Source organism: Haemaphysalis longicornis, unplaced genomic scaffold (assembly GCF_048455015.1).
Source record: "Haemaphysalis longicornis isolate Haplotype H1 unplaced genomic scaffold, Haemaphysalis longicornis Haplotype H1 scaffold_5, whole genome shotgun sequence".
In the NCBI taxonomy this organism is placed as follows: Eukaryota; Metazoa; Arthropoda; class Arachnida; order Ixodida; family Ixodidae; genus Haemaphysalis; species Haemaphysalis longicornis.
In genome coordinates this window covers 178,802,548-178,825,461 of record NW_027526385.1, presented here as the reverse complement: position 1 = coordinate 178,825,461, position 22,914 = coordinate 178,802,548, and the positions used below count along the sequence as shown (strand labels likewise).

The following is a 22,914-nucleotide window of genomic DNA, read 5'->3' as shown; positions in this document are numbered from 1 at the left end:
AAGGTAAAATTTTCTGCAGCGAAACACTACAAAGCAGTTAATGGCCCGAAAAGGCAGCTTGCAAATTTAAGTTTACAGTTCTCATTTATCAAAAAAACATGGGCTTGTTTTTTGTACTTTAATTGAATGCCTTAATAATATTTCTACTTTTTTAACATTTCTATTAATTTTTTCTAATATTTCTCTGATAACATCTTTATTATTGTATGAAAAAACTTCATAAATGAATTTTAACAAGATTCCGAACCGAAAGCAGGTTGCATTTTCACTTTCTTTTTATAGCCAGTATCCCAACCCACTGCAGCTCCCATCGTAGGAATACGTCATCAACAGTCTCCGCTACAATTTAATGCGGGGAATTGCATGAATTCGCGTGCTGTGGCCGCGGGTAGAAAGGGAGATTAGCGATGTTTGCGAATATTTTACACCAGGTCCGCCTTCCAAGAAAGGTTAGCTTGTAAAAGGAAGGAAAACGGGTAGCAGGTCAGTTTTCCTTCGATGAGAACGCCGCTCGCCACTAGCTTTGGGTTCTTAGTACACTTTACTGCTCCCTTTTAAATTCTGAGTGGAAGATTTGATGGTCGGTTTCTAAAAACAAACACATGCGTAGTCGCTCCTCAGTACCGGAATGCGGGACACTCTGACAGTGGGGAGGGGGGTTGACATATAACCATTAAACATAAATTAGAATAATGCATTCTTGCACTATTTTGTCATCTCTAAAACAAGGGAATAGAATTCCTGCGGGTTGACGTAAACGACAAAGGCGGACCTCCGACTGGCTGCCTTATTCTCGCTAAAAAACGGTCCTCGTATCGTTGGGAGCATCGCCATTGGCGGTGCGGCCACTCATGTTTTATGCTGCAATAATAGAGAGTTTATCATTACGTATGATCCGTCTGTTCCGTAGTTACCGTATTTACCAGGACCCGACTGCGCCTGCGCACGCGGGGAGGGCGAGGAGGTGCACGTTACCGTGACGAATACACAAGTGCCAGACGGGTCCCGGTCAAGACGGTACGCAAGTAAACATGAAGCGTACGGAATGCTAAAACTATTTAATAAGCTCTCTACGCAGCGCGCCCCCACGTGTTCCTGTAACTCGAGTCACCATATGCGCCACAATGGACGGGTCGTTTGCTTACTGAGCTTCCTCGATTTGAAGGCGTTTTTGCGTGCCATGGAGAATCCAAAGCGTCTTTCCGCATTTTTGGCAAAGCACGGTCCTCTAAACACAGCGTCAGCATTTCCCCAATCCTAGACGCCGGCCGGAATCCTTCGGGACTCAGCAGCAGGCAGGGCTTGACTGATGATCTCTCTATCTGGCTCTTGGGGGTAGAAGTTGCGTAGGAAGGCTTCCCGGGATTCAAACTTCTGCATAATTTCCTACCATGCCGAACGCGTCCACACCACGTGAACCATAGTTGCTACGTAATAGAAAAATTTGCTAATTGGTATAAATATTACCGGGTACAGCGTTCTGTACAGCGACGGGGTACGGGAAAAATCCCGTTTGTAATTTTCTCTATACGGCTTCTTCCTTTTTACTCAACGTCCTGTCCGCTTCTGAAAAAATTTTCTACTCAATCCGTAGAATTGCATCAATTCTTGACCTGTGCCCATTTCCTCTCCAGGGTAAATTTTTTCAGCGCGTTGAGAGGATCCGGGGCTCGACCGGTGCGTGATACCTCGGGCGACCGAATGAGCCTCCGCATTGTCTCTGATTACTTGGTTCGCCGTGGCCTATACAAGTAGAACCTGGACAATTGTAACTTGGGCGGGTTGTTAAGAGTTCATATCTAATCACAGCGCGACAGATGATATAGACAAGTCTGGTGACAAACAGCACCGACGAGAGAGCCAGCACTCGTCCGGTGGTTATTCTCCTGCCTGTCTCGTCTGTCGCGCTATGATTAGATATAAAGTACAATGTTCGGTATGGGTCCTCCTGCCCCAATCAATAATTGGGCGGCAGCCTCTGTCATTCTGCCCGATTCATTTTTTCTGGCCGCATTTTTAGAGTCACTGATGACCACCTTCACCCGCTGCTGGCTAGGTGCAAGCGCTATGGTCATCTTTTCAGCTTTTACGTTTGTGAAGCCACCTATCGTGCAGCACGTCACCGGGGAAACATCTTCGCTCACCGCTACTTTTACGTACGCCGCTCTTTCTTCATATTCTGCTGCATCCGTGTACAGGCCGTCCTTTTAAGAGCGGAGCTACTGTAGCTGGCTGTAATGTGTGGAGCGTAACGCGTTAAAAAATTGGCCGCGTATCTGCTCCTTTCGTTGCAAATATCGTCAAAAGACGATAGTCTTTGTAGAAATTTGCCAAGGAAATGCCCCCCTTTGCTTTCCGGGTCACCTCTCATGCTGTTCCTGTACCGTCGCGCTCATTCCAAGGTAAACATACTAAAGGTTTGCGCAAGGCGATTTGAATTTACCGCGTTCCACTGCTACAGGCCGGGTTTCTCGATGCCAGCGCTGCAGTACGGCGGAGACGCACGTGAATGGAGGCGGCCGACTAGAATGTTTATAGAGCCGCGTGGCCGTGCTCCACGTGCGTTCCAAACAGAATGTGGAACCTAGCTAGTGGAACTGTTCGTTGCTCTTGCCGCGTGATTTTTCATATGCCGCCAGGAGGCGGCGATTTTCTGCAGTAGATGTATAATATCATTTGCTATCGAAAAACCAAGCGTCCATGAACTTTTTAATAAAGGAACACTGTAAATATCCCTTGCGTACTAATTTCGTGTCTTATATTTGCGTAATGTCTTGTTCTTGTTCAACAAAGTGGACAAGTATGAACATATAAACCGGGCTTACACGTTTACGTGTGGCTGTGAGTATATAAGACTATTGCGCAGTTAGTAGTTTACTTTGTCCGGGTGGCTGAATCGATTCACAGACAGGCAGACAGACGGACAGACAGACAGACAGACATACAGACAAACCAAAAATCACGCCATATCTACGGAATGAATGATGATAAGTGGGGCGAAGCTCGAGAGGGGGAGATCATCGGTAACCGTAACTCTCCCGTGAAAACACCTTATGGCATTCGCTTTTTGCCCGTAAACAATGATGGAGGCGTGCCCTATGATATGTTCATGGCACTTAGTCTGCATTCTATGTGGAACACTCGCATGGCGGTTCAAAATGCCGAAGAGGATGCTCGCACAGTGCGAGAGTACTTCATTGAAAGCGTTGCTTATATAAGAGAAGTTTATAGAGTGATGCCGGAAGAGCCTGAGTGGTTACCCATTCTGGATGTTCTAGCGCAGTTTAAGATGTTTTAAGCCACTCCCTTCAGCCGATTGGTGGCTGGAGCTAGTAATTTGTGTACTGAACAGTGCGTGTTGTGTTGTCGCCAAGCAAGCAGGCAATAAAGAAAAAAAAAGTGAAAGTTCGCCCATTACATCATTAAGAAAGACGAAAGACTGTGTGCGTACATTGTAAAAATCAACTTTCATTTTCGGAGTCAATGCTCCCAGGCCCATACCTGGTGAAAGACCCCGCGCCATCGAGGACTACTCAGCACCTCACCACAATTTGTCACGTAGGATGGGACACAACGGTAAAGAAAGAACTTTTATTTAGGGCGAACTTGTGCCCGAACAAGACGAGAGGGAACGAGCAAAGGTCCTTGCGTCTCGTTCGATCTCCGAGAACGAGTGCCTGCGTTCGTGGCGTGATCTCTTGCGTGATCTCCCCCTCGCAGTGCACGTGCGCTCGCGCCTCCGTTGGCAAACACAGACAAGCTCGCGCTCCCGGTGCCGAGTTTGCGCTGCCGGTTGCAGCCGGTTCTTGCGCGTGCAACGCGGCCCACTTTGCGACATCTCCGAAAGTATGCGGCGGTCACGTACCACGAGACACAAGGTATGGACAGACCCATGGCTTTAGGAGCTTCGCCCCTAAAATTTCTGGGTTTAAGTAGCCCAAGAAAGACTATCGTCTTTAAAATACCAAGAATTTGCCGAGCGCTCGTGAGCGCATGTCTTGCGGCGGCCGCCGACCGTCCCTGGCACGCACAAGGGCTTTAGCAATAAAAAAAGCTGGAGAAAGCCCCAAGGAGCACCTCGCGTTACCAAGCAAACAACAACGCCACAGCTGGCGCAACACCTGCTCCACGGAACCTCGACACGACTCCAGTAACGCCGCTTATGCGTCGTGCACGTACGCGCCACCGCTGCACCCCTGCTGTCGTCAAGCGCTACCGAGCATGTAAACCTTGGCACGAGGAACAGGACGTCATCGATGCATATGACGATGGCTTTATGTTTAGGTTACATACAGGAACATTATTAGTACGAACGTTTATGGAAGAAAGGGGGTTATTCGTACCATGCGGGACATATTGTTTTAGTAGTAAATCCACCGAGACAATAGATCATGTATTTTTGCATTGTTGGGAGGGAGTATATTTTTGGGATGGGCTACAGAGTACTTTACACAAAGATTTTTCACTAGATCCTCACGGTATACGCTTCCTTGCAATAGACAATGAGGATGGAGTGCCTTACGATTTAGTCATGGTACTGGGTCTCCATAGTATATGGCGCTCTCGTACAGCAAGGTTGTTCAATGATTGATGCGCGATGTGCAAGGGAGTATTTCGAAGAGAGCATTGGGCGATTTGTTGAAGTTATTAAGTTCCACCAGGAACTACTGATTGGCTGCCGAAGATAGAGCAACTAATCAATATGAGGGCATTTTAAATGGACAAAGTCAGCCCTGTAGGGGCTGGCAACTCCACCTCTTGTATGTGTACATATTTGCAATGTTGAGATGTAATCTGTTGTGACTTGTCAAAGACAGGCAATAAATACAAAAAAGACTACAACTATCACAGTGCAAAGCGACGACGGAACATGTAAGTAATGTATTTCAAACTTGCACAAATGCGTGGTGATGTGTCCCTCAGTGCTCACGTAGGAAGAAATCTTGCACATTCGCTTTCGTTTAAGCCTTACGCGGCTTAGTATAAGGACAGTTTTTTTTTACTTTCATTATTGGCCTGAAAATATTCGGCTCTGGCCTGACGCCTCCCTTCGTGAAAGATCAAGTTCATATTGGTTGGTAGTAGATGGATCCTAAGCTTGTCCTTGACCCATCTCGATATGTCCCGTGACCACTCCTGCTCCTGCCGGGGCTTCTATCTAAGCTGCTTCCAAATGCTTATGCCCATTCGATAACCGCGTAGCCGTTCAAGCTTTGCCATTAGCGCAGCCTCAACGAGCTCCTCCAGTGTATTTGACCCTCGTAATTTCAGACATTTGCCCGTAGACGTGGTCCGAGGAAGACTTAGCGCTACTTTGACACTTTTGCTGATGATATTCTTAATTTTTGTGCGCTCCACTGCACCCAGCTTGGGACAGCGGGCACGTTGTACAATTCGACTGATTACAAAGGTGTGTGGGAGCCTTAGAAGGTATGCTTCTTTCATTCTCACTTGCCTATTCACTATCCACTTGATGAAACGGCCCATCTGGTTGGCACTAGTCTTCAGACGTGCGATCATCTCAAAATTCTCTGAGTCCGAGAACCGGGGTGCTATCAACCGCGGGAATCTCTCGGCCACAGTCGAATAGGCAAATGTTTGCTTCGCATTTTTTTCCCTGAGGCGATGTTTTGCGATGGGCATGAGAAATAACATTTCTCAGTTTTCTGCCCTACATTCAAGTCCCATAGGTGGGAGATACTTTTCAATGGTATCCATTGCAATCTGCAGACAGCTTTCAGTTTGTCCATCAACTTACTTATTCATATTGGTAGACAGCCGCATAAACGCTACGATTTAAATTTTCAGTTTTCGGCCGCTGTTCCGGGAGCCCCAACATTTCTACATAAAGAGCGTCGGCGACAGCACCGATCCCTGTGGCGTTCCTCTGTTACCTAACTATCCGTCTTCGATGGATTCTTCTCGTATTCTGATGGTGGCTTTCCGGTTTGTGAGGAAGTTTTGATGTATACTCTTTTTCCTACATTAAGCGAGCACAAGCTTTCCAGAATCGATACGTGTCTCACATTATCGAATGCCTTTGCTACGTCCATTGCAGCAACTACCTGAGCTTCTAAAACTTAAGGCCAATGTCACTCAGTTCCTTTATGGGTAAAAGTATAAGGCACGTCGTCTAGACTCGCCTCACTAAGCACATAAACGACAATAAGCTGTACTCAGACACAATAATCGGTTTTCGACCGAAGCTGTCGGTACGCGACGTGATGCTACAGCTCAAGGGCCAAATGTTTAACGAAAAGTCAAAGCGGGATAATTCCGAGGGTTGCGAGACGGGTGGTACCCTAACTGTATCTGTACGCATAAGAAAATAAACACGCGCTGTTCCCCAAGATGCAAGTACACCAACTTGCCCAACTCACCACCCTGCTATGGTTTATTAGCGCGTTAGGGCAGACCGAGAAATATTTGAAAACGTATCAAATTAAACAAAAAACTTGAGAACAGTGTCACACATTTAGCAGGGACGCTTCGCAAATTGTACTAACCCTCCTGTTTTTTTTTCTGAATGACCCCTGGCGTAAGTGTTGAAAGGTTATGATCCGAAGCAAGCATGGGAAAAATATTTTATTGAGAATATTTATAACTTGGCGTATCAATGTAAAACAAACCAGTCACCACTCACTGGGCAGATTTGCAAAAACCTTTGCATCATAATAAGGACTCGCAAAATTGCTGTAGTTTCAAGAAGATGAAGGCAAGTATTTCCAAGAAGATAGCGTCATCATCTGATTTGGTTTCCCCACGATCCAATGCATTCTTTTGAAATGTTTTTCTTTGTATTTTCGTGAGATGAAATTTTTACAGGTCACTTTGTGTCGTACGAACGCGCAACCTTGCTATATAGCAGCCATTTCATCTTTGTTTATACCTACAACTTTAACTCGAAGGGTTTAGCTGTTCCTTTCACAACTTCATAATAGATTTATCTACTCAATCTTGCCACTTTTTGCCCTTCGTTTGCCTTGCGCCATTAAGCAGTACTAATCCTGTCCATCAGGTTGCCCATCAAAAATTCTATGTCGGCTTCCGAGCTTGAGAAAACAAGAATAGTGAATGAGAGCGCTGAAGCAACCGCACGTGAAATTGCACCCGGTGTATTTACAAGCCAAAGTGCACAATGTGCGCATTGATGCTAACCGAGCGATGTAGGATCACACATCACGATCACACATTTGGTGTGACGACTCAAACGCAATGGCCAGTCGTACCCGCCACTGACCCCATCACACCAAACTGCCTATCCAAATGAACAGAAAGCAAGCGCCGACACTTTTGGAACCTATCTACAAAAAGCTGCCGAAACCTCCCCTAAGCTCTCAAAGACCTTTCAAACGCCTACGTTAGTATCGGAAATGAGCTATAATATGTGCTAATTAAATATTGAACACAAAAATACCATCTAATTTTGTAATTTGAATACCATTTTTGCAAGCCTGACTCCGGCACCTCTACCTACCGAACAATGAATTGTGCCATGGGGCCAAGCTCCAAATCGAGTTGACACGATGCGCTCCAAAGCATAAAAAAGTAGCATAATTGCACCAAATCAGCAACACATCGCAGCCGCATGCTATTCTGTCCAATTGCTAAGCCACAGAAGCATAAAAACTCCCAAGCATTTCCCCGAGGGTGAACATGGTTAAGTGCGAATGCACGGGGTGATGCTATGAGGGGGAGTAAAGTTAAAATCCGTTGGCATTCGCCCGTGAGCGCGCGCGAGCCGACCCACGGAGGTCTGGCAGTTTATCGCTGCATATATAGGGGGGTACGCCGCGCCGAGCGCGCCGAGCCAGGTGGCTGAGAGAGGAGGCGAGCGCAAGGGGAGAGGGACAGCGGCGCACGGCAGCTGCAGCCGAGCGAGGGGGAGAGGAGAGAGTGTGACGTCACGGTGGAGAGAGAGGCGCGCGGCAGCTGCTGGGGAGAGGAGGCGCGCTGTGACGTCATACCATGACGTCACGGCGCGAGGAGCGGTGCGGAGAGCGGCGCGCACCCGCGCAGCCACGGCGAGGAGGCGGAGCGAGCGCGGTCACGTGGTGAAGTGACGTCACCGCGCCATTGCTACCGACGCTCCTCTCCGCTCCACGCCGTTGCTAGGGAGAGGAGGACTGCGGACGCTGCCGCCGCCGCCGCCGGCGGTGGAAGGTTTGGGGTCGCTTATAAAGTGCATTCGCGCTTAAAAGTAATCATATTTTTTATCGAAAACACGCATTATAACACTGAAAGAACCGCGAAATACACCGCACCCGTTGAACATGACGAGAACCAACAGGTCATGGATGCGTACTCTGCAAAATTAACACGTCTAGAGCTCTTTCTAAAAAGTTGAGTCAAAAGTCGGTTACAGCGCTTTTGCATCCTTTTGTTGCTATTCTTTCCGTTTATTTGCGCCGTAATACCATATACCTTTTAATAAATCCACATCAGGAAATAAGCCTCCTTAGTTAGGTATTATCTGGGCCTCTGGAAGTTGACTGAGATTTTGCGTATGCCTGTGCCCCTGATATATATGCCTGACGTTCTTGTCATAACTTTTGTTGAAAATAGCGCTTCTACCATTTCACCGGCACCGTTGTAATCAATGATTAACCTTTTTTGTACTTCTTTAGGTCTTCTCTACACGCAACAAAAAGTTAAGCTATCATGCAGAATAAACCCTTCCTTCACTGAACAAAGACTCTTATGAGCACTAACGTTAGTAAACGAAAGATTCAAATTCTGTGTGGGCTGCTACGTCATTTTTTTTTTGTGAATCCAACCAATATTCAGAAAATAGAGGGGTTTCAACCAAGCCTTCTAGTGGCGACATATCGAAGTTCAGTCTTTAAAATAAATCTTAGAAACATATTTTACATAGCTGAATCTTGTTACTGTTTAAATACTATATAATTTTTTATGAATATTATATTTACAGTAACAGGCCCCAACCAATGCCTTTTTCATACAAATAGTCTATAAACATTCAGGTTCAACGTAGTTGCAAGTAGAATCTCAGACACAATTGCTATTTTGGGCGTAGTACTACGCGTTGCAAAGTAGCAAGAGCAAACATTATAGCAATGCTGCTCACAGTAAATGAATAAAACTAAGTGTGGGAATGCCAGTGCCAGAATAATGTTATAAAATGTGTACTTTGTGCATGCATTTCGGCCCGCCTGATATGTGTCACTCACATCCTTGGAGCCTGCGAGCAAATGCGAACTCCGACTTGCTGCCTTTCCTACCGCATGCGCATGCGCTAGACGGTAGGAAAGCATGCGCTTTGCTACCGCCAAGAGGGCTCTATAGACAGTGTACCCCGCTGGAGTGGGTTTGCTCAGTCTTCGGGCGCAAGCACTGCTGAGATTCTGTTTAATACTGCTGGGTACCTGCTGTTGAAAGAAGGTACAGTCGAAATTTGCAGGACAAATTACCTTAAGGGACATGCTTCGAAGATGTCCAGCTCTTTTGGAAATGGTTTTGTGTAGGAAGACGCCGCGGCAAAATAACGAAAACGTATTTTTTATACTGGCTTTTGTATGAATTTTGCACACCTGCATTGTTTCAGTTCATATTGTTACCTGGCGCCAAAATTTCTCAATAAGCAAAACAATGCACTTCTCATTCTTCCCAAGTGCTTTGAAAAACACTAGCACTAAATAAAGTTGTTTGATTGTGATACTTCAGGGCAGTTATAGATTGCGTTGTCGACTTTTGAGTCTTTCCTATTCGATGCGTTCAATACACAGCCAGACAATTGTTTATTTGCACGTTTGCAGTGTTATTAAAATAACACTCTATCCTAACTACAGTGATGTGTGAAAAATATTTTGACGAGGTACTGCGACCAGGTATCGCGCCATTCCATTTTAGAACTCGCCGTAGCAAGTTGTCGAACTTGGATTCCGCAAGACGGTACTGCCTTGACTCACGTTAGTTATCGCTATCTCGCTGTCTTCGGGAGTCCCTCTCCAGCACAAGTGCTTCAATTGGCATCAGTGTTATTTCCTTATACAACCAGGAATTCAGATCGCATTAGAAGAGCACACTGCAAAAAAAAATTGCAGCGTGCCCGAGCCCTCTGGCTTTCATACAGGCCACCCGTTTTTTGTTGTTCATGGATTTTAGTTATGTTATTGGCTAACGCGCAACTGAAAAACAGTTTTCTGGAAACGGTGTAAGAGATTATACAAAACAATTTAGCCTGATTCTGCAGCGCTACCAAGCATTACAGGAAATGAAAAGTAGAAAGGCGCAGGAAGACAGGACTGTCAGCGCCTATGTTGTCTTCCTGCTATCCCTTGTTTTCAATATAGACCTTAGAAAACAATATTGCCTTGCAAATTAGCGTAACTTGAATATGAGGCTGCCCCCAGCACTTTCAATGTGCGTGACATGTTCGTTCGGCATAACATTCCACTCGGAACACAACTGGGAAAATTAGGTGAAGTATTGATATACATTCCTAATGCGGGGATCTCAACTACGAAATCCCCAGATTAAGAGTGTATGCTAATGGTTCACCAAAGTTTCCCAGTGGTGTTTTGCCGAAAGAAAATGCCGCGTGCATCGAAATGTAAAACCAAGGTGCATCCCCCTTCAATATTTGCTGAATTTTTTGGGCAGTTTCTTTTTTAAGGTGGTGCATTGCTCACAAATGATGCACAAGAGGATTTCTGCCGTTGGATGGATGGCACACCAAGCCTGAACCTGCTTGTTAGTTGTCGCAATTGCACTCCACCAACTTGCTATGGCCTCACTCTCGTTTCTGCTTCAAAATCCGAAATAAATGCCGCGATTTTTGCCAGAACAGCTTTCATAAATGTGGCCGCTTGCCTTATGTACTATGTTATCCAGATTACAGGTGGAACACGACTAGAACTGAAAGTATCACACTGTAGTGAAAAACAAACATTGCCAAATGATTCCTACCTATTTCGGACGAGAGTTGCGACACCAAAATGTATTTTATTTTGGCTGGTAAGTCACCTCAGCGGAGCTACTGCAAGTGTGGTTCCCGTTCTTGAAAAACAACATTCCATTTGCAAGGAAAATGAGGGGGTGCCACGAACAAAATGGCACTGTTGGGGTGTGTTGTAAACAAATCAGGAGGCCCTTCCGCTGAAATTTTACTTGTAGGCAGGTGGAGTTTAAGGAAAAAAGAAACGCCTCAACCTAACGCCAAGGTTAAGATGGGTTCTGGAGATAATATATATCACCTGCAAACAAAATATGGTATTGCTGAGCAGACCGATATGTGCCCAAGCGGTGTTAACCTTTGTATCTAATTTTGGTACAGCCATGACTCAGATCCCGGCTGGCCGCTAGCACTGATTGTGGCACTGCATTTTATTGATATGGCTTTATTTTATTCCTGATGGTATCCCATTTGTAACGGGGTAATGACGTGTCACCTTTCCAAAGAAACTAATATATCTATGTTTTATAGTCTGTTTTTTCTTGCGCAAGGAAACTACTATATGTATGTTTTATATTCTTCTTTTAATTCTAGCGTAACTCGTACGGCAGGCTCAAAATACTCTTTTTCTCTTACAGGTGGTAGCTGTCCTAGTCGATATTCCCCTCTCTGCTTTTCTTCCCCTAGCATTCTGATCTTCTTTTAGTCGTCTGGACAGGCTTGAAGTTAACTCCCCCTGCGCTACTCTAAATGTCTAGGCCGCCTGGAAGCTGAACATTTATTTCAAGGAGGTTTGCGTGGATACCCTCACATTCCAGCATTACGTGCCGCATAGTTTTTGTTTATTTTCTCCAGATCGCGCATACCCCATCATTTTGTGAATACTTTCCTACAAAGCTTTTATTTTTGGGTAGTTCTTCTACCGAAAAACTAGCACCCTGACTACAATAAGGGCATGAGGGCGGAAAGGGCTAGAGCCCTCGTCGACTTACACGCTTAGGATAAGCACGATCTCTATGTAGATGCGGCGGAATATCCACAGGAAGCCTTCGCTGCCATTGCCATAAAGGCCACCAGCGGAGACACTGTAACGGCAGCAATCGTCAAGTGCACCGATGCAGAACGCGCAGAGGATGTGGCCATCGCCCTGGCCATTACCGACGCAGGCTGCCAGTCTGTGATCAGCGACTCACGAACGGCAGTTCGGAACTACGCCAAGGACGCATCTGCAAAGAAGCTTTGTAGGTGCTACGCAATGCACGTCCAGAAGGCCCAAGAACTGTTCTAGTCAAGTGGGTCCCGGCGCATGTGGGCAAGGACGCGTCGTATAAGAACGCAAATGACAACGAGACGGCACACGTGGAGGCACGAGTACTAACCAACCGCGCCCCCGCATCTGACCGCCCAACGTGGTTCGGCGCTAAAGACCAAATGGCAGACTATGGCGCAATCACCAAAGCCTACCACCTGGCTCGTAGGACCGTCCCACCTCCGGACCCGGGGTTGAGCCGGATGGAGGCAGTGCTACTTAGGCAGCTTCAAACTGGGTCCCTACCCACCCCGGCTCTGATGCACCGAATGTATCCGGAGGCATACCCCACTGACAAGTGCAAGCTCTGCTGCAGGGAAACTGCAGACCAGAAGCACATCTTATGGCACTGTGTCACGAACCCAATGTAAGCGGCGTCAAGAACCATTCCGCCACGGCTTGCAGAAACCGCAAGGTGCTACACATACGGACTTCAACAGTGGGCCGTCCAGCAGGTCCTGCGGGCGCTCGCAAGGCATGAGACTCGCGAGTCGGCAGCGGCAAGCTCACGTCTTGGATGAGTAGCCACCAGGACGACGCCGAGGCCTGCGTCGCGACGCGTAAAAACGTCGTTCTGCCGGCCTAAATAAAGTTTATTCAATTCAATCAAGGCAATTATTGCTCAGATATTTTGACAAGTATGAACACTGGCACTGCACTTAGACGTTTAGATTTGGCTGTGGGTATAAAAACCTATTGCAGCCTCTGTTTCTCTTTGGCCGGGAGGATAAATCGAGAGTAACACAGACAGACAGACAGACAGACAGACAGACAGACAGACAGACAGACAGACAGACAGACAGACAGACAGACAGACAGACAGACAGACAGACAGACAGACAGACAGACAGACAGACAGACAGACAGACCAAAATATCTGCGTTTAAGTAGCCCAAGCAAGACTATCGTCTTAAGAAGTTCCTTTGATGACATGTAGTTTAGTTACAAGGCGTATTAACACACACCAGTCACCCATTAATGTGGCTATACTCACTCGAGCCTTTCGGAGGCTACACAATCGCGCTAGATCAAGATGCATCTCCACATACCGTGGTTCATAATTTATATTAGAAGAAGCGAAGGATTTCTTAATTAGGCTACGCCAACCTAGACGAGTCACAGCATTTAGGTAGGCGTAAAGGCTGTTTAAATTGCGCTGGAAAGTAAAAATCCCACAACGTTATGAATGTACTGCACATTGCTTTATTTTTTTCTGTGCTGCGGTCCATTGTATTGCTCAAAAAGTTATACAAGCAAATACCGTTGTTTTGAAAAAATATTGATTGTTCATCAGCTCCATCAGTAATAAACCCCGAGAAGCTGTTGAAATGTTAAGAAAACCACTTGTACAATTATGCTGTTGGTTATTGCTGTAGGGCCGCTTGCAACTTTAGCCAGAAGAAATCTTGCTGTTTGGCACAACCACCTACATCAGAGGCGTCAATATAAGTTCGCGATTTTGTCAGAAACGACAACACCGGGCTCATTTCGGATTCTCCAACAAGGTTTCTTTTGATGAAAACCAGGTGATTCTCTCGTTCGCACTCAAATAGACGATGCTGCGCCAAAGTTACTTCGAACATACACCAGCGGCTTTGACAGAACTTTTGGCTAATAATAAAGAGTGATATGCGACTCTGCGATATGCAACGGCAAATGTTTTCAGCTATAGGGATTCCGGGAATGAAATCCCGTTCGGCAACGCAGATCCGGAATCCCATTTCCGGGGATTCAAGTCTCGATAAAAGAACGTCCTGCGCCCAATTTGCATCGCCATCGTGATATGACAAAAACGCGTCCCACAAATAAGTGGTACTTTGGGATTGCTTTTTGAAGTTTCTGATTTTCACACGCAAATACAGCAGCAGGTACCAAATATACCAGCGCCCCGCATACAAGCTGTAACTTGTTACCGTGCTAACTAGAACTGCGAAGATGGTAGGTATGCCTGTAGTCACGTAGTAGTCATAGAAGTGAGGAGCGCAGATATTCCTGTTCCATTTAATGTCTTGTGCCCTTATTCCAACCAAACTCTGTGGTTCTTTGCATTGAGCACAGACACTACTGCCTACTGCGCTTTTGTTTAACAATGCATGTAGATAATTTAATGAGCAGCTTGCGCAGTCCCATGGATTGCTACAGATATCTAAAGCATTTACGTGTGTTACATCTGCATACATTTTACTGTTTATTTCGTACAACTGGTTTCCTGTAATATTCAGGTGAGCCAAAACTGGCATCAGTGAGAACAACGGTGGTGTCCAGTTATATAAAGAATTCCAAGACAAGTCTAACATTTTTAGCGATAGTCGCTCAATTCCATGGAGTTCTATGCTAGTAATGTCGTTCGACGACATGAGCAGTGAAACAAGTGATGGAAGGCTGTTGAAAAACGCGGCGCCTGGAAAACATGTGAGTTTATTGCGTTGGATCTTGAGTATTTCTAGGCTGTTGAGACCTTCGAATCCACTCGGGTTAATTGAAATAATTTGATTTTTCGCCATGTTTAGCTCTCGAAGGTCTGTGAGACAAATGAATGGTGAGGCTGTAATGTCTTCGATTGAGCACTCACTAATATCAAGACGTTTTAGCGAAGGAAATCTACAAAAACTGCGGTCTTTCAGGCGACGCAGTGGCGTCCCTGCTAAAATAAGAGATGTAGCAGAGCTAGAGTTATTAGACTTATTAGAGTTGTTAGAGTTATTTTTGCACGTAGAGTTTGTGTTCAAATCAAAACTCGAGTTCTCCTCAACCATCGTACGTGACATATCGAGGGAACGCAGGTGCTGTAATGAGAACAAGGCCTCGGGAATAGCTGGAAGCTTTGACCCAGTGAAAGAAACGTTTCTTATGTCAGGTATCATGTCGAAAGCGTTACAGTGCACTGATTCAAGTGGAACATTAATGAAATCTATTCCTACTAAATAACGCATAGGGGGTATGTCACTTGCTTGAATTTGCTTAAAATTACACGCATACAAAACAATACGCCAAATCCGCATTGGCGCCAAAAGGTACAAAATATTTGCCGGTATACTTTTTACTGCCTCCGCGAATGTGAAATTAGCAGTGTGTACGACTGAAGAGTAAAGATTCCAGAGACTGTTTACTTTGAAAGGGAGCAAAAAAGGTTGCAACCGAGAGTCAATAAAGAACTTCTCCATCAACCCAAATACCTTGCACTGTAGCCTTCCAAACGACAGCATTTTTGTACACTTCGTCAAGGCAATTACTGGGGGCTGGCTAAACTTTACCGTTACCTGCAGCCGCCGAATGAAAACCATTACGTAGTACAGCGAAAAGCCGCCCACGACCCCTCGTGATGTCAGCGGTATGATGTGGTACTCCGTTTGCAAGCGTTCCGGAAAGTCGTCCCACTTTGTGATGTTAGCTGACTTCAGTGACAGGAACACTGGATGCCCACTGAGAAGTGTCTCTGCGTTCACCGGACCACTCGACACCAGGTTCTCTTCGAGCGTCATGACTTCTGGGTCCGACGGCACAAACCATTGCTCCGGTAGAGCCTGGATGAGCACTTTGCAATTGGCCGTGACATGCCCGTTGTTCTGCAAAGTAACGTTGCACTGTGAAAGCGGCAAGAGACCGGCTGTGCTCCACTGCTCTCTGTTGCCGCCAAGACTGAACTGTTTCGCCTTCGAGCTCCCGATGAGGATCGCAACGAGGGTTCCCAACGAGGCAATCATTCTGCATGAAGAACAACATTTTCGTCAGTTGACTACCTACGGAAAGGAAAGCTCAAATACCAGTGCCCTACGGCGGTCATTTACTATGGGAATGCAAGTTTTTTGGTAGCTACTAAAGGACAAATGAAAATAAAATGCTCTCGACACAGCCTTCCTTCACAAAAAATTGCGATGCCAATCTTGTTTCCGAGCAAGCAGCCAAAGATGTCCAACTTTTTTTGCATTTCATTCGCAACTCTGAAAACATATTTCATGAAGTTTCTCACAGGAATAAAGTTTACTAAAAAAGAAGGATCGACGCCGTCATCTTTTGCATAAAAAACGCAAAAACACCAGTGCTCGCAAAATGCAAGGAGTTCAACGGATTGTATATTACATCATCCTTCGTTTCGGATCACTTAATATAGAAACACTAGTAGTAGTAATAATAAACATTTATTGACGCGAAATGCAGTGCAGAGCGGTGAGTTCAGCCTCCCCTGTCCAGGAGGCCGTGATCTCCCGCTGCTTCCAAGACTCTCAACACGACGGCTTTCTGTTTCTCCGGAGATGATTTGGTCAATGTGGTATCCCACTGAAGCCTAGGTTTTTGTTTTTCCTTTCATTATTCTACACTACAAAATGGCGCGAATTATGTGGGCAATGCACTCTATATTGGAGTAATTTAGCGTGTAACTTCGCCGAGAGAATACACTATTCATGAAATCGAAACCTGTCTTACGTGTTCAAAACAATACGTATTCTAAGATTATTTGCCGCAGTAAATTATTGAAATGCGTGTAGTCTCCTATTCCAAATTCAACCCAGCGACCACAGTCGCTACTGGTTAAGTGAAACCAAAGTGCCTTCTGGGCTTGTTAACAAAATAAACATATGTTTTCCAAAAGACACAGTTTATGCCTTAAAGGAAAATTATTCACAGCGGCAGAAAGGCTTCCGATGCTTTTGCAACCCAAGAAAATGTCACGCACTTGAAGAAACTGGCAAGGTGGGGGAAAAGCAGAGAGCTTTGTCTGAACAACTCTCCACATTTAACACAGGGGTTGAATATCCACAAGTAGGGATAAACATACTGACAAGGTCCAGCCAATTGTCCCTTTAAGACGATTGTACAAAATTAAGCTGTGGATAATATAACACTACAGTTCAAGGCGAAGGCGACGTGAAATTAAGGACTTATTTGCGAGTAGATGTCGGCGGTCTCATTCGCGAGTCCACTGAGCTTAATTTGAGATCACACTCATACACGCGTTCGAGTTTGAGGTAGCGTGAGACTACTTTAGCATCATGAATTTGAGCCTGAGTGAGGTTGAGTACATGGGATCTAAAGTGGGCCACAGCGCGAGTGATCCAGAGTGAGTTTGAGCGCGAGCGAGTTTGAGTACATGTGAGCCAAAGTGAGTTTGAACCCGAGTGATTCCGATTCGTTCGAGCCTGGGTGAGTTTGAATGTGCCTAATGCCGTGTGAGTTGAGCCCAAGTGATCCCGCGAGATCCCTAGTAAGTTGGAGCTCGAGTGAGTTTTTGGGCCTGCGTGAGTCTGAGTCCAAGGAGAGTACATCAGGCCACTCTGGACTGCGTTACGCCAAGTCAGTGTCAGACTGCGGAGCTCAACCGGAATTCATATAGTAATGAGCCGCAGTGAATTCACTCCCACGTAAATCTAGCCCAAAGTTGTGGACATAATGTTTCATATTAAAGCCGAAGTATCCACCAGTCTAAACGATACAATCAGAATGTGCGTAGCCGATGGATAGCTCCTTATCTTGCCTATTCAAAGTGAATAAGGCCACTATTTTACACAAACGATTTTGTTACCCGTTATGCTGTTGTGACTGTCAGCAAAGGCAAGCCTTCCTGTACACCATGTAAGCCTGAGTACATCTGAGCCCGAGTACGTTCTTAGTCAATTTTTAGTTTTGAAGCTGATAGATTGACGACTCCATTTTAGTTTTTTTTTTATTGTGGCATTTTGCCACAGGGTGTAAGTAACAAGGAAACAATGGACAAAACAGAAGATCAGTACGACGCAGACAGAAAGAAAAAGTGCCCCGCACTCCATTTGAGTTCTGGGCTTGAGTGACTCAAGACTCCACTTTGAGTTCGTAGGCCGAATAAGTTCTGAGCCTGATTGAGTTCTGACCTACAGTGAGCTCTGAGCCTGAGTAAGTTCCGCGTTTTGCACTCATTGTGAATTTGAGTGAGCATAAATGTGCTACTCCGCCGGTACTTTGTTTGAGCGAGAGGTGACTTCAAAATAACATGAAGGAAGCTCACGCTAACGTGTAACACATGAAGGTAGCGAAGCTGTACGCAGCCTTCTCGACCAACACGACGGTTTAAGTCAACGATTGCAGCAGATTTGCTTCTTCTTCACTGCCGCAACGACCTTTACTTTATCATTGCTGCTGTTAAGTGTGAGTTTGTTTTACTTTTTTAGAAGTGATTATCATTGGACATAACCTTGGAGAGAGAGAGAGAGAAAAGACTTTATTGAACGAAACCGGCGTGCAGGGTTACACCGGCCACGCAGGGCTCGGTTTCACCCCTGTCGTAGACTTAGGTAAGAGTCCTAATGTCTTGGACGTAGACCTCGGAGACTTGGGCCCAGCTTAGCTCCGGCTACTTGGGTTCCTCCGTCCTTCCCACCGTCCCTGGCATCGCTGCCGGGAGGGGTAGGCGGATTGGAGATCCCCTTTCGCCTTTGCTTCGCCAGGGCGTCTTCGAGCCGCTGGATCGCCCGTCGTTGTTCTTGGAGTTCCACGGAACCCACGCACACGCGCACTTCCGGAGGGTATGTGTCCGTCGGGCACAGCACATTGGAGGGGCGTACGTCATGACGTGTCTTTCTTGTTCCGAGGAAGTGTTACCATGACTACGGCGTACGCTGGAGTCTTTCTCGTACCGAGCAGAAGTTGCCCCGATTTCAGAGAACGCTATTGTTTTTTTAATTTAATCCAATCCACTCCAAAGCTCCTCGCGCTTGCGCAGCCCTATAGTGAACTAGAATACCAAGTATTCTAGTTCACTATAGCAGCACAGCCCTTCAAGGTCAACGCGAAACTGCTCTACCTCGGCCAGTGTAGCTTACGCTACAAAAGGAAACAGCAGAAGAAAGTCTGGTGAAAGTGTGAGGGGGATGGTGGTGCGACCGCGCATAAGCGCAGCACCCACTCCGTCGTCCTCCTTGCTGTGTGGCTCATTTCGACCACGTGACGTTTGCGCGGGAGGTTCAAACACGATTTACGCACAACGTGCTCGGCGGTGGCAACGCGCTGAAAGATAACGGCGGGGTAGCGCGCGTCGCCGTGGGTTCGCTGATCACACCATCGCTTACTGAGACGCAGCAGATATGCGCCGTGACTGAGAAGACGGCAGATCACTCTGCGCACAAATTTCGCATGAGGGAGTATTGTAATCGCCAGTAATTTGTAACATCTTTACTGGATCGTGATGAATATGTCGATAATATAGCTACAACTGACTGGTAACGTGATAATTTTGACTTCGACCCAGAAGGTGGGCTGCAAAACTTTGTGCATTATTTTTAAAGGCTGCAACATCTAGTACAAACACTGCTAAATATAAGAAACAGCATATATTCCCCCACAATGCGTGGATGACAAATGGTTTTTCCAAAAGTTCGTAAACACGATAACCTTTACAAAAAAATGATAGCCTTTCAATACTTTGCTTGCAAGCCGATACAAAAATATTGCAAAACAGTTTGAACGTTTAAGTCCGAAAAGCAAAAAAAAAAATCTATTACGAAAAATAATTTACTAAACATCGGGGGAATCCGAAAAAATACATTGGAACCATTTGAGCAGCTTTTTAAACGAACAGCTTTTGAGCAGCTTTTCAGTTTTTTTATGCGATCTCCCTCGCACCTTCGTTGCCGTTATTCAAGTTTGTGCCATGCACTACCCCCAGTTGGCTCCGTGCCAATATAGCTGATGCCTTCCCGGTGCTCGACAACGATAGTGGTGATGAAACTTAAGTAGACCATGGGTCGTGGCATCTCGCCCTCCCAGGCGGCAAAGGTCGATGCCACTTGGTTTAAATTAGGAAGAGCAATGTGGGAAGACAGTAGCCGCTGCGGCAGCAAGCTGTCAGCAGGTAGAACCAGCGTGCAAAAACACAGTGTCTGCTCACTGGGTATGGTACGGTTTGAGCATTGCCACATTGACAGTGCGGCGAGGTTGTCGTCTCTGAGAGCTGGACATGTTTCTTTCTGATACCACGATGAAGCTAACATCAGACTGACGGGGGAGAAACTTGTAGTGAACCTTGAAGGCAACTTACCAGCTTCCTTCAGTGTTCCTTTAAGTGCTGCGCAGTAAAAACGCTCCTGTTTCTCTTTATCATGCCCGCACTGTTTATCCCCTGCAACCAGGGCCCAACTCATCTCGTCTTCCCAGAAATTTCCGGTCTTCTCCCTTCCCCCACACCCCAGCAGTGGGCATGCACGTTGGTAAGCTCAGACCTGCAGGAGCAGCGCAGCGGAACAGCGGCGGCGCGCGCCTATGTGCACTGACGAGGCCGCTCACTGTTTTTTTTTTCATTTTGGCTCAAAGAACGTTTCGCCTACTTACCGACGCACATCAAGAAACGCTATCGTCGATAAAAAAACCGTAGAGAAACATGATTTTCTCAGATGGAGTCACGAAAGAGCTAAAACAAATATCGCTGCCTGCTCTCAAGGGCATCATTAACAAGAGGCTTTGATTCCCCTGTATAACGCAGAAAACTTGAATTGCTAGATTGTAATCGAGGGCGTTGCGAGGAAGAAAAAATATGTATACCAAAAAACTGGACTTGCGCGTGCCAGAGAGCGTGAGCATGAGGTAGCATGCCACGAAAGAGAAACACCAGTGCAGGAGGATGGTCGAAGGAGTTGGCCCTAAAAATGTCGACGAAGCGCGCGCAGGCAAAACGGAGCAGGCGCGCCAAAGGAGGGTAGACCACTGCCGCACGTGCGGTATAACCAGCCATCTTGAGAAGCGAAGGCGTACACAGCATGCTCCTGGCGATGGCTTGCTCGGAACAAGCTTCCGGTGGTGCTGTCCAGGGGTCGATCCAGCGGCCGCAAAGTTAAACCAAAATTTCATCAGCAGATCGAAAAAATGTGCAAGTAGCCTTTCGCCTTCACACTTGATAAAGTTTTAAGCATCCGCATATTTTTCCTATATTTACCTCAAAGCAAATATTGCGTCAAATATCTAGAAACTTGAAGAACTGCTTTTGAAGTGGTCCTCGTTGTATAAACATTTTGTAAGAACAGGACGCACACTGTTACCTGCCTCGATTGACCAGGTTTACTGCTGCTGGGCGCGTAATAGTTCCTGCTGCTCTGGGCAGGTAATGTGATTAGTTGTTTCACGACAGGCACTCTCGCGCACATCATAGAGGAGTGAAACTCTAGACTTAACGTTGCATACACCCGAAGCTTCTTGTTCAAGCTGGGCTGGGTACAGTCGCCATTTTGTACAGTGTGCTCTACTACCGACACCATCAGGCACATTTTAAGCCACTGTCCGTGATATGCCAGCCAGCGGGCAACAGCATCGAAGGGACTTGTGCGACTCCGACGTGGAGGTGCTGTAGAACTCTCACACTATCTTGAACCCTGGCGATATCGTGATGAGGCAGTGCTGGGAACAAAAACTCTGCTTGCTTTTCTTGCGGAAACAGGGCCAGAAGAGGTTCTGTGAACCCTCTGAACATATACATCTTATATATATGTGTGCATCTCCCCTCACCCTCCCCTGTCTTTCTTCCTTTCCTTTTTCTCTCTCTATTTTCCCTTGTCATCTCACTGTCTTAACCCCCCCCCCCCCATCTGGAATAGCAAGCTCTACCGTTAGTAAGTTTGACTTCTACAGATTTCAGTAAAGGTTCTTTCTCTCCCTCTCTCTCTCTCTCTCAAGATCCCCCACCTTCCCTTCCCCCCACCCCCATCCCCAAAACCCTCGAGCGATGGGAGACCTTGCTGTCCAGGCCCGACCTCGCCACTCAGTACGGACTGGTGGCCAGGGGCCAGGGGCTGCTGGACACGTATGGGTCATGTGGCTGGGGGACCACCCCATTTTGTGCCTGCGCGCACACAACTTCTTTAAGGGCTCAGTAAAAGTTGATTCTCTCTCTCCATCGGATAACATCGAAAAGGTGACAGAGGTATACAGGTTGGTACTTCCAGTTGGATACCACTTTCCTTATTTCCTAAGGGCAACAATTGAATTATCGAAGTATCCTAGTATGTAAATAACTTGCATTTCTAAAAACGTTTTTGTGAGAATGCGTACCGGCCCACTTTTTGAGCATTGAAATATGTGTACACACACGGTGAGGACAAACATTGCAGAGTGAAAATATTCGGCTGCCATGATTCGCCACAGCAATCCACATAATTCGATACTAACGACAAAAAAATCACAAATGAAAATACCGTCCGCAAATAAAGTTTGCTAGGAATTACAAGCAACCGGGCAAGAACTTGATGCAGCTTGAGCCCAAATTGACCATTTAAAACTGACGCGAAGTGCGGGAGAATTTCGCGACATGCATTAGAAGGTGCTCCTCTCAGATAAGTACTGCCACCCAACACAAGAAGTAAGGAAAAGCACTTACGTGACCCTATTTGCAAAGCCATGGCTCTCAACCCGAACCATGGCTCTCAACTCCAAAGAAGTGTGCGCCGCACTTTGCTTGCGCCGATAATGTCCGCCGAACGGGGACGGGCGTACGTCCGCCGGAAGAGAGCGAAGACAATGAAATGAATGTCTTCTGACCCCGCCACATTTCCGCTATTCTGCTTTTAGATATTGCCTAACTGGTCGGCCGCGGTTGTTTTTCGCGCCCCGAACGCCACTTTCATCAGAGCCGGCTACTGGACAACACGCATGTCTTTCTGTCGAAGCCGCACAACATGCGTACTAACGGGGTAAAAATATTTTCTTTTTTTAGAACTACGCATAATGGAATAAA

The 22,914-nt window shown here is 46.3% G+C and overlaps 1 protein-coding gene across 1 annotated transcript in view; it reads right to left on the bottom strand.

Annotated features, from left to right (window-relative positions):
- LOC144140025 (toll-like receptor 2 type-2) overlaps positions 1-22,629 on the bottom strand; it is a 48,223-nt gene extending 25,594 nt beyond the window's left edge. The window contains exons 1-2 of the mRNA XM_077672237.1: positions 22,558-22,629; positions 13,703-15,929 (exon numbers count right to left, since the gene is read on the bottom strand). Coding sequence (XP_077528363.1) covers positions 13,703-15,929; positions 22,558-22,598 — 2,268 coding nt within the window. The 5' untranslated portion in view covers positions 22,599-22,629. The remainder of the gene's footprint in view (positions 1-13,702; positions 15,930-22,557) is intronic.
- Positions 22,630-22,914: the final 285 nt, after the last annotated feature.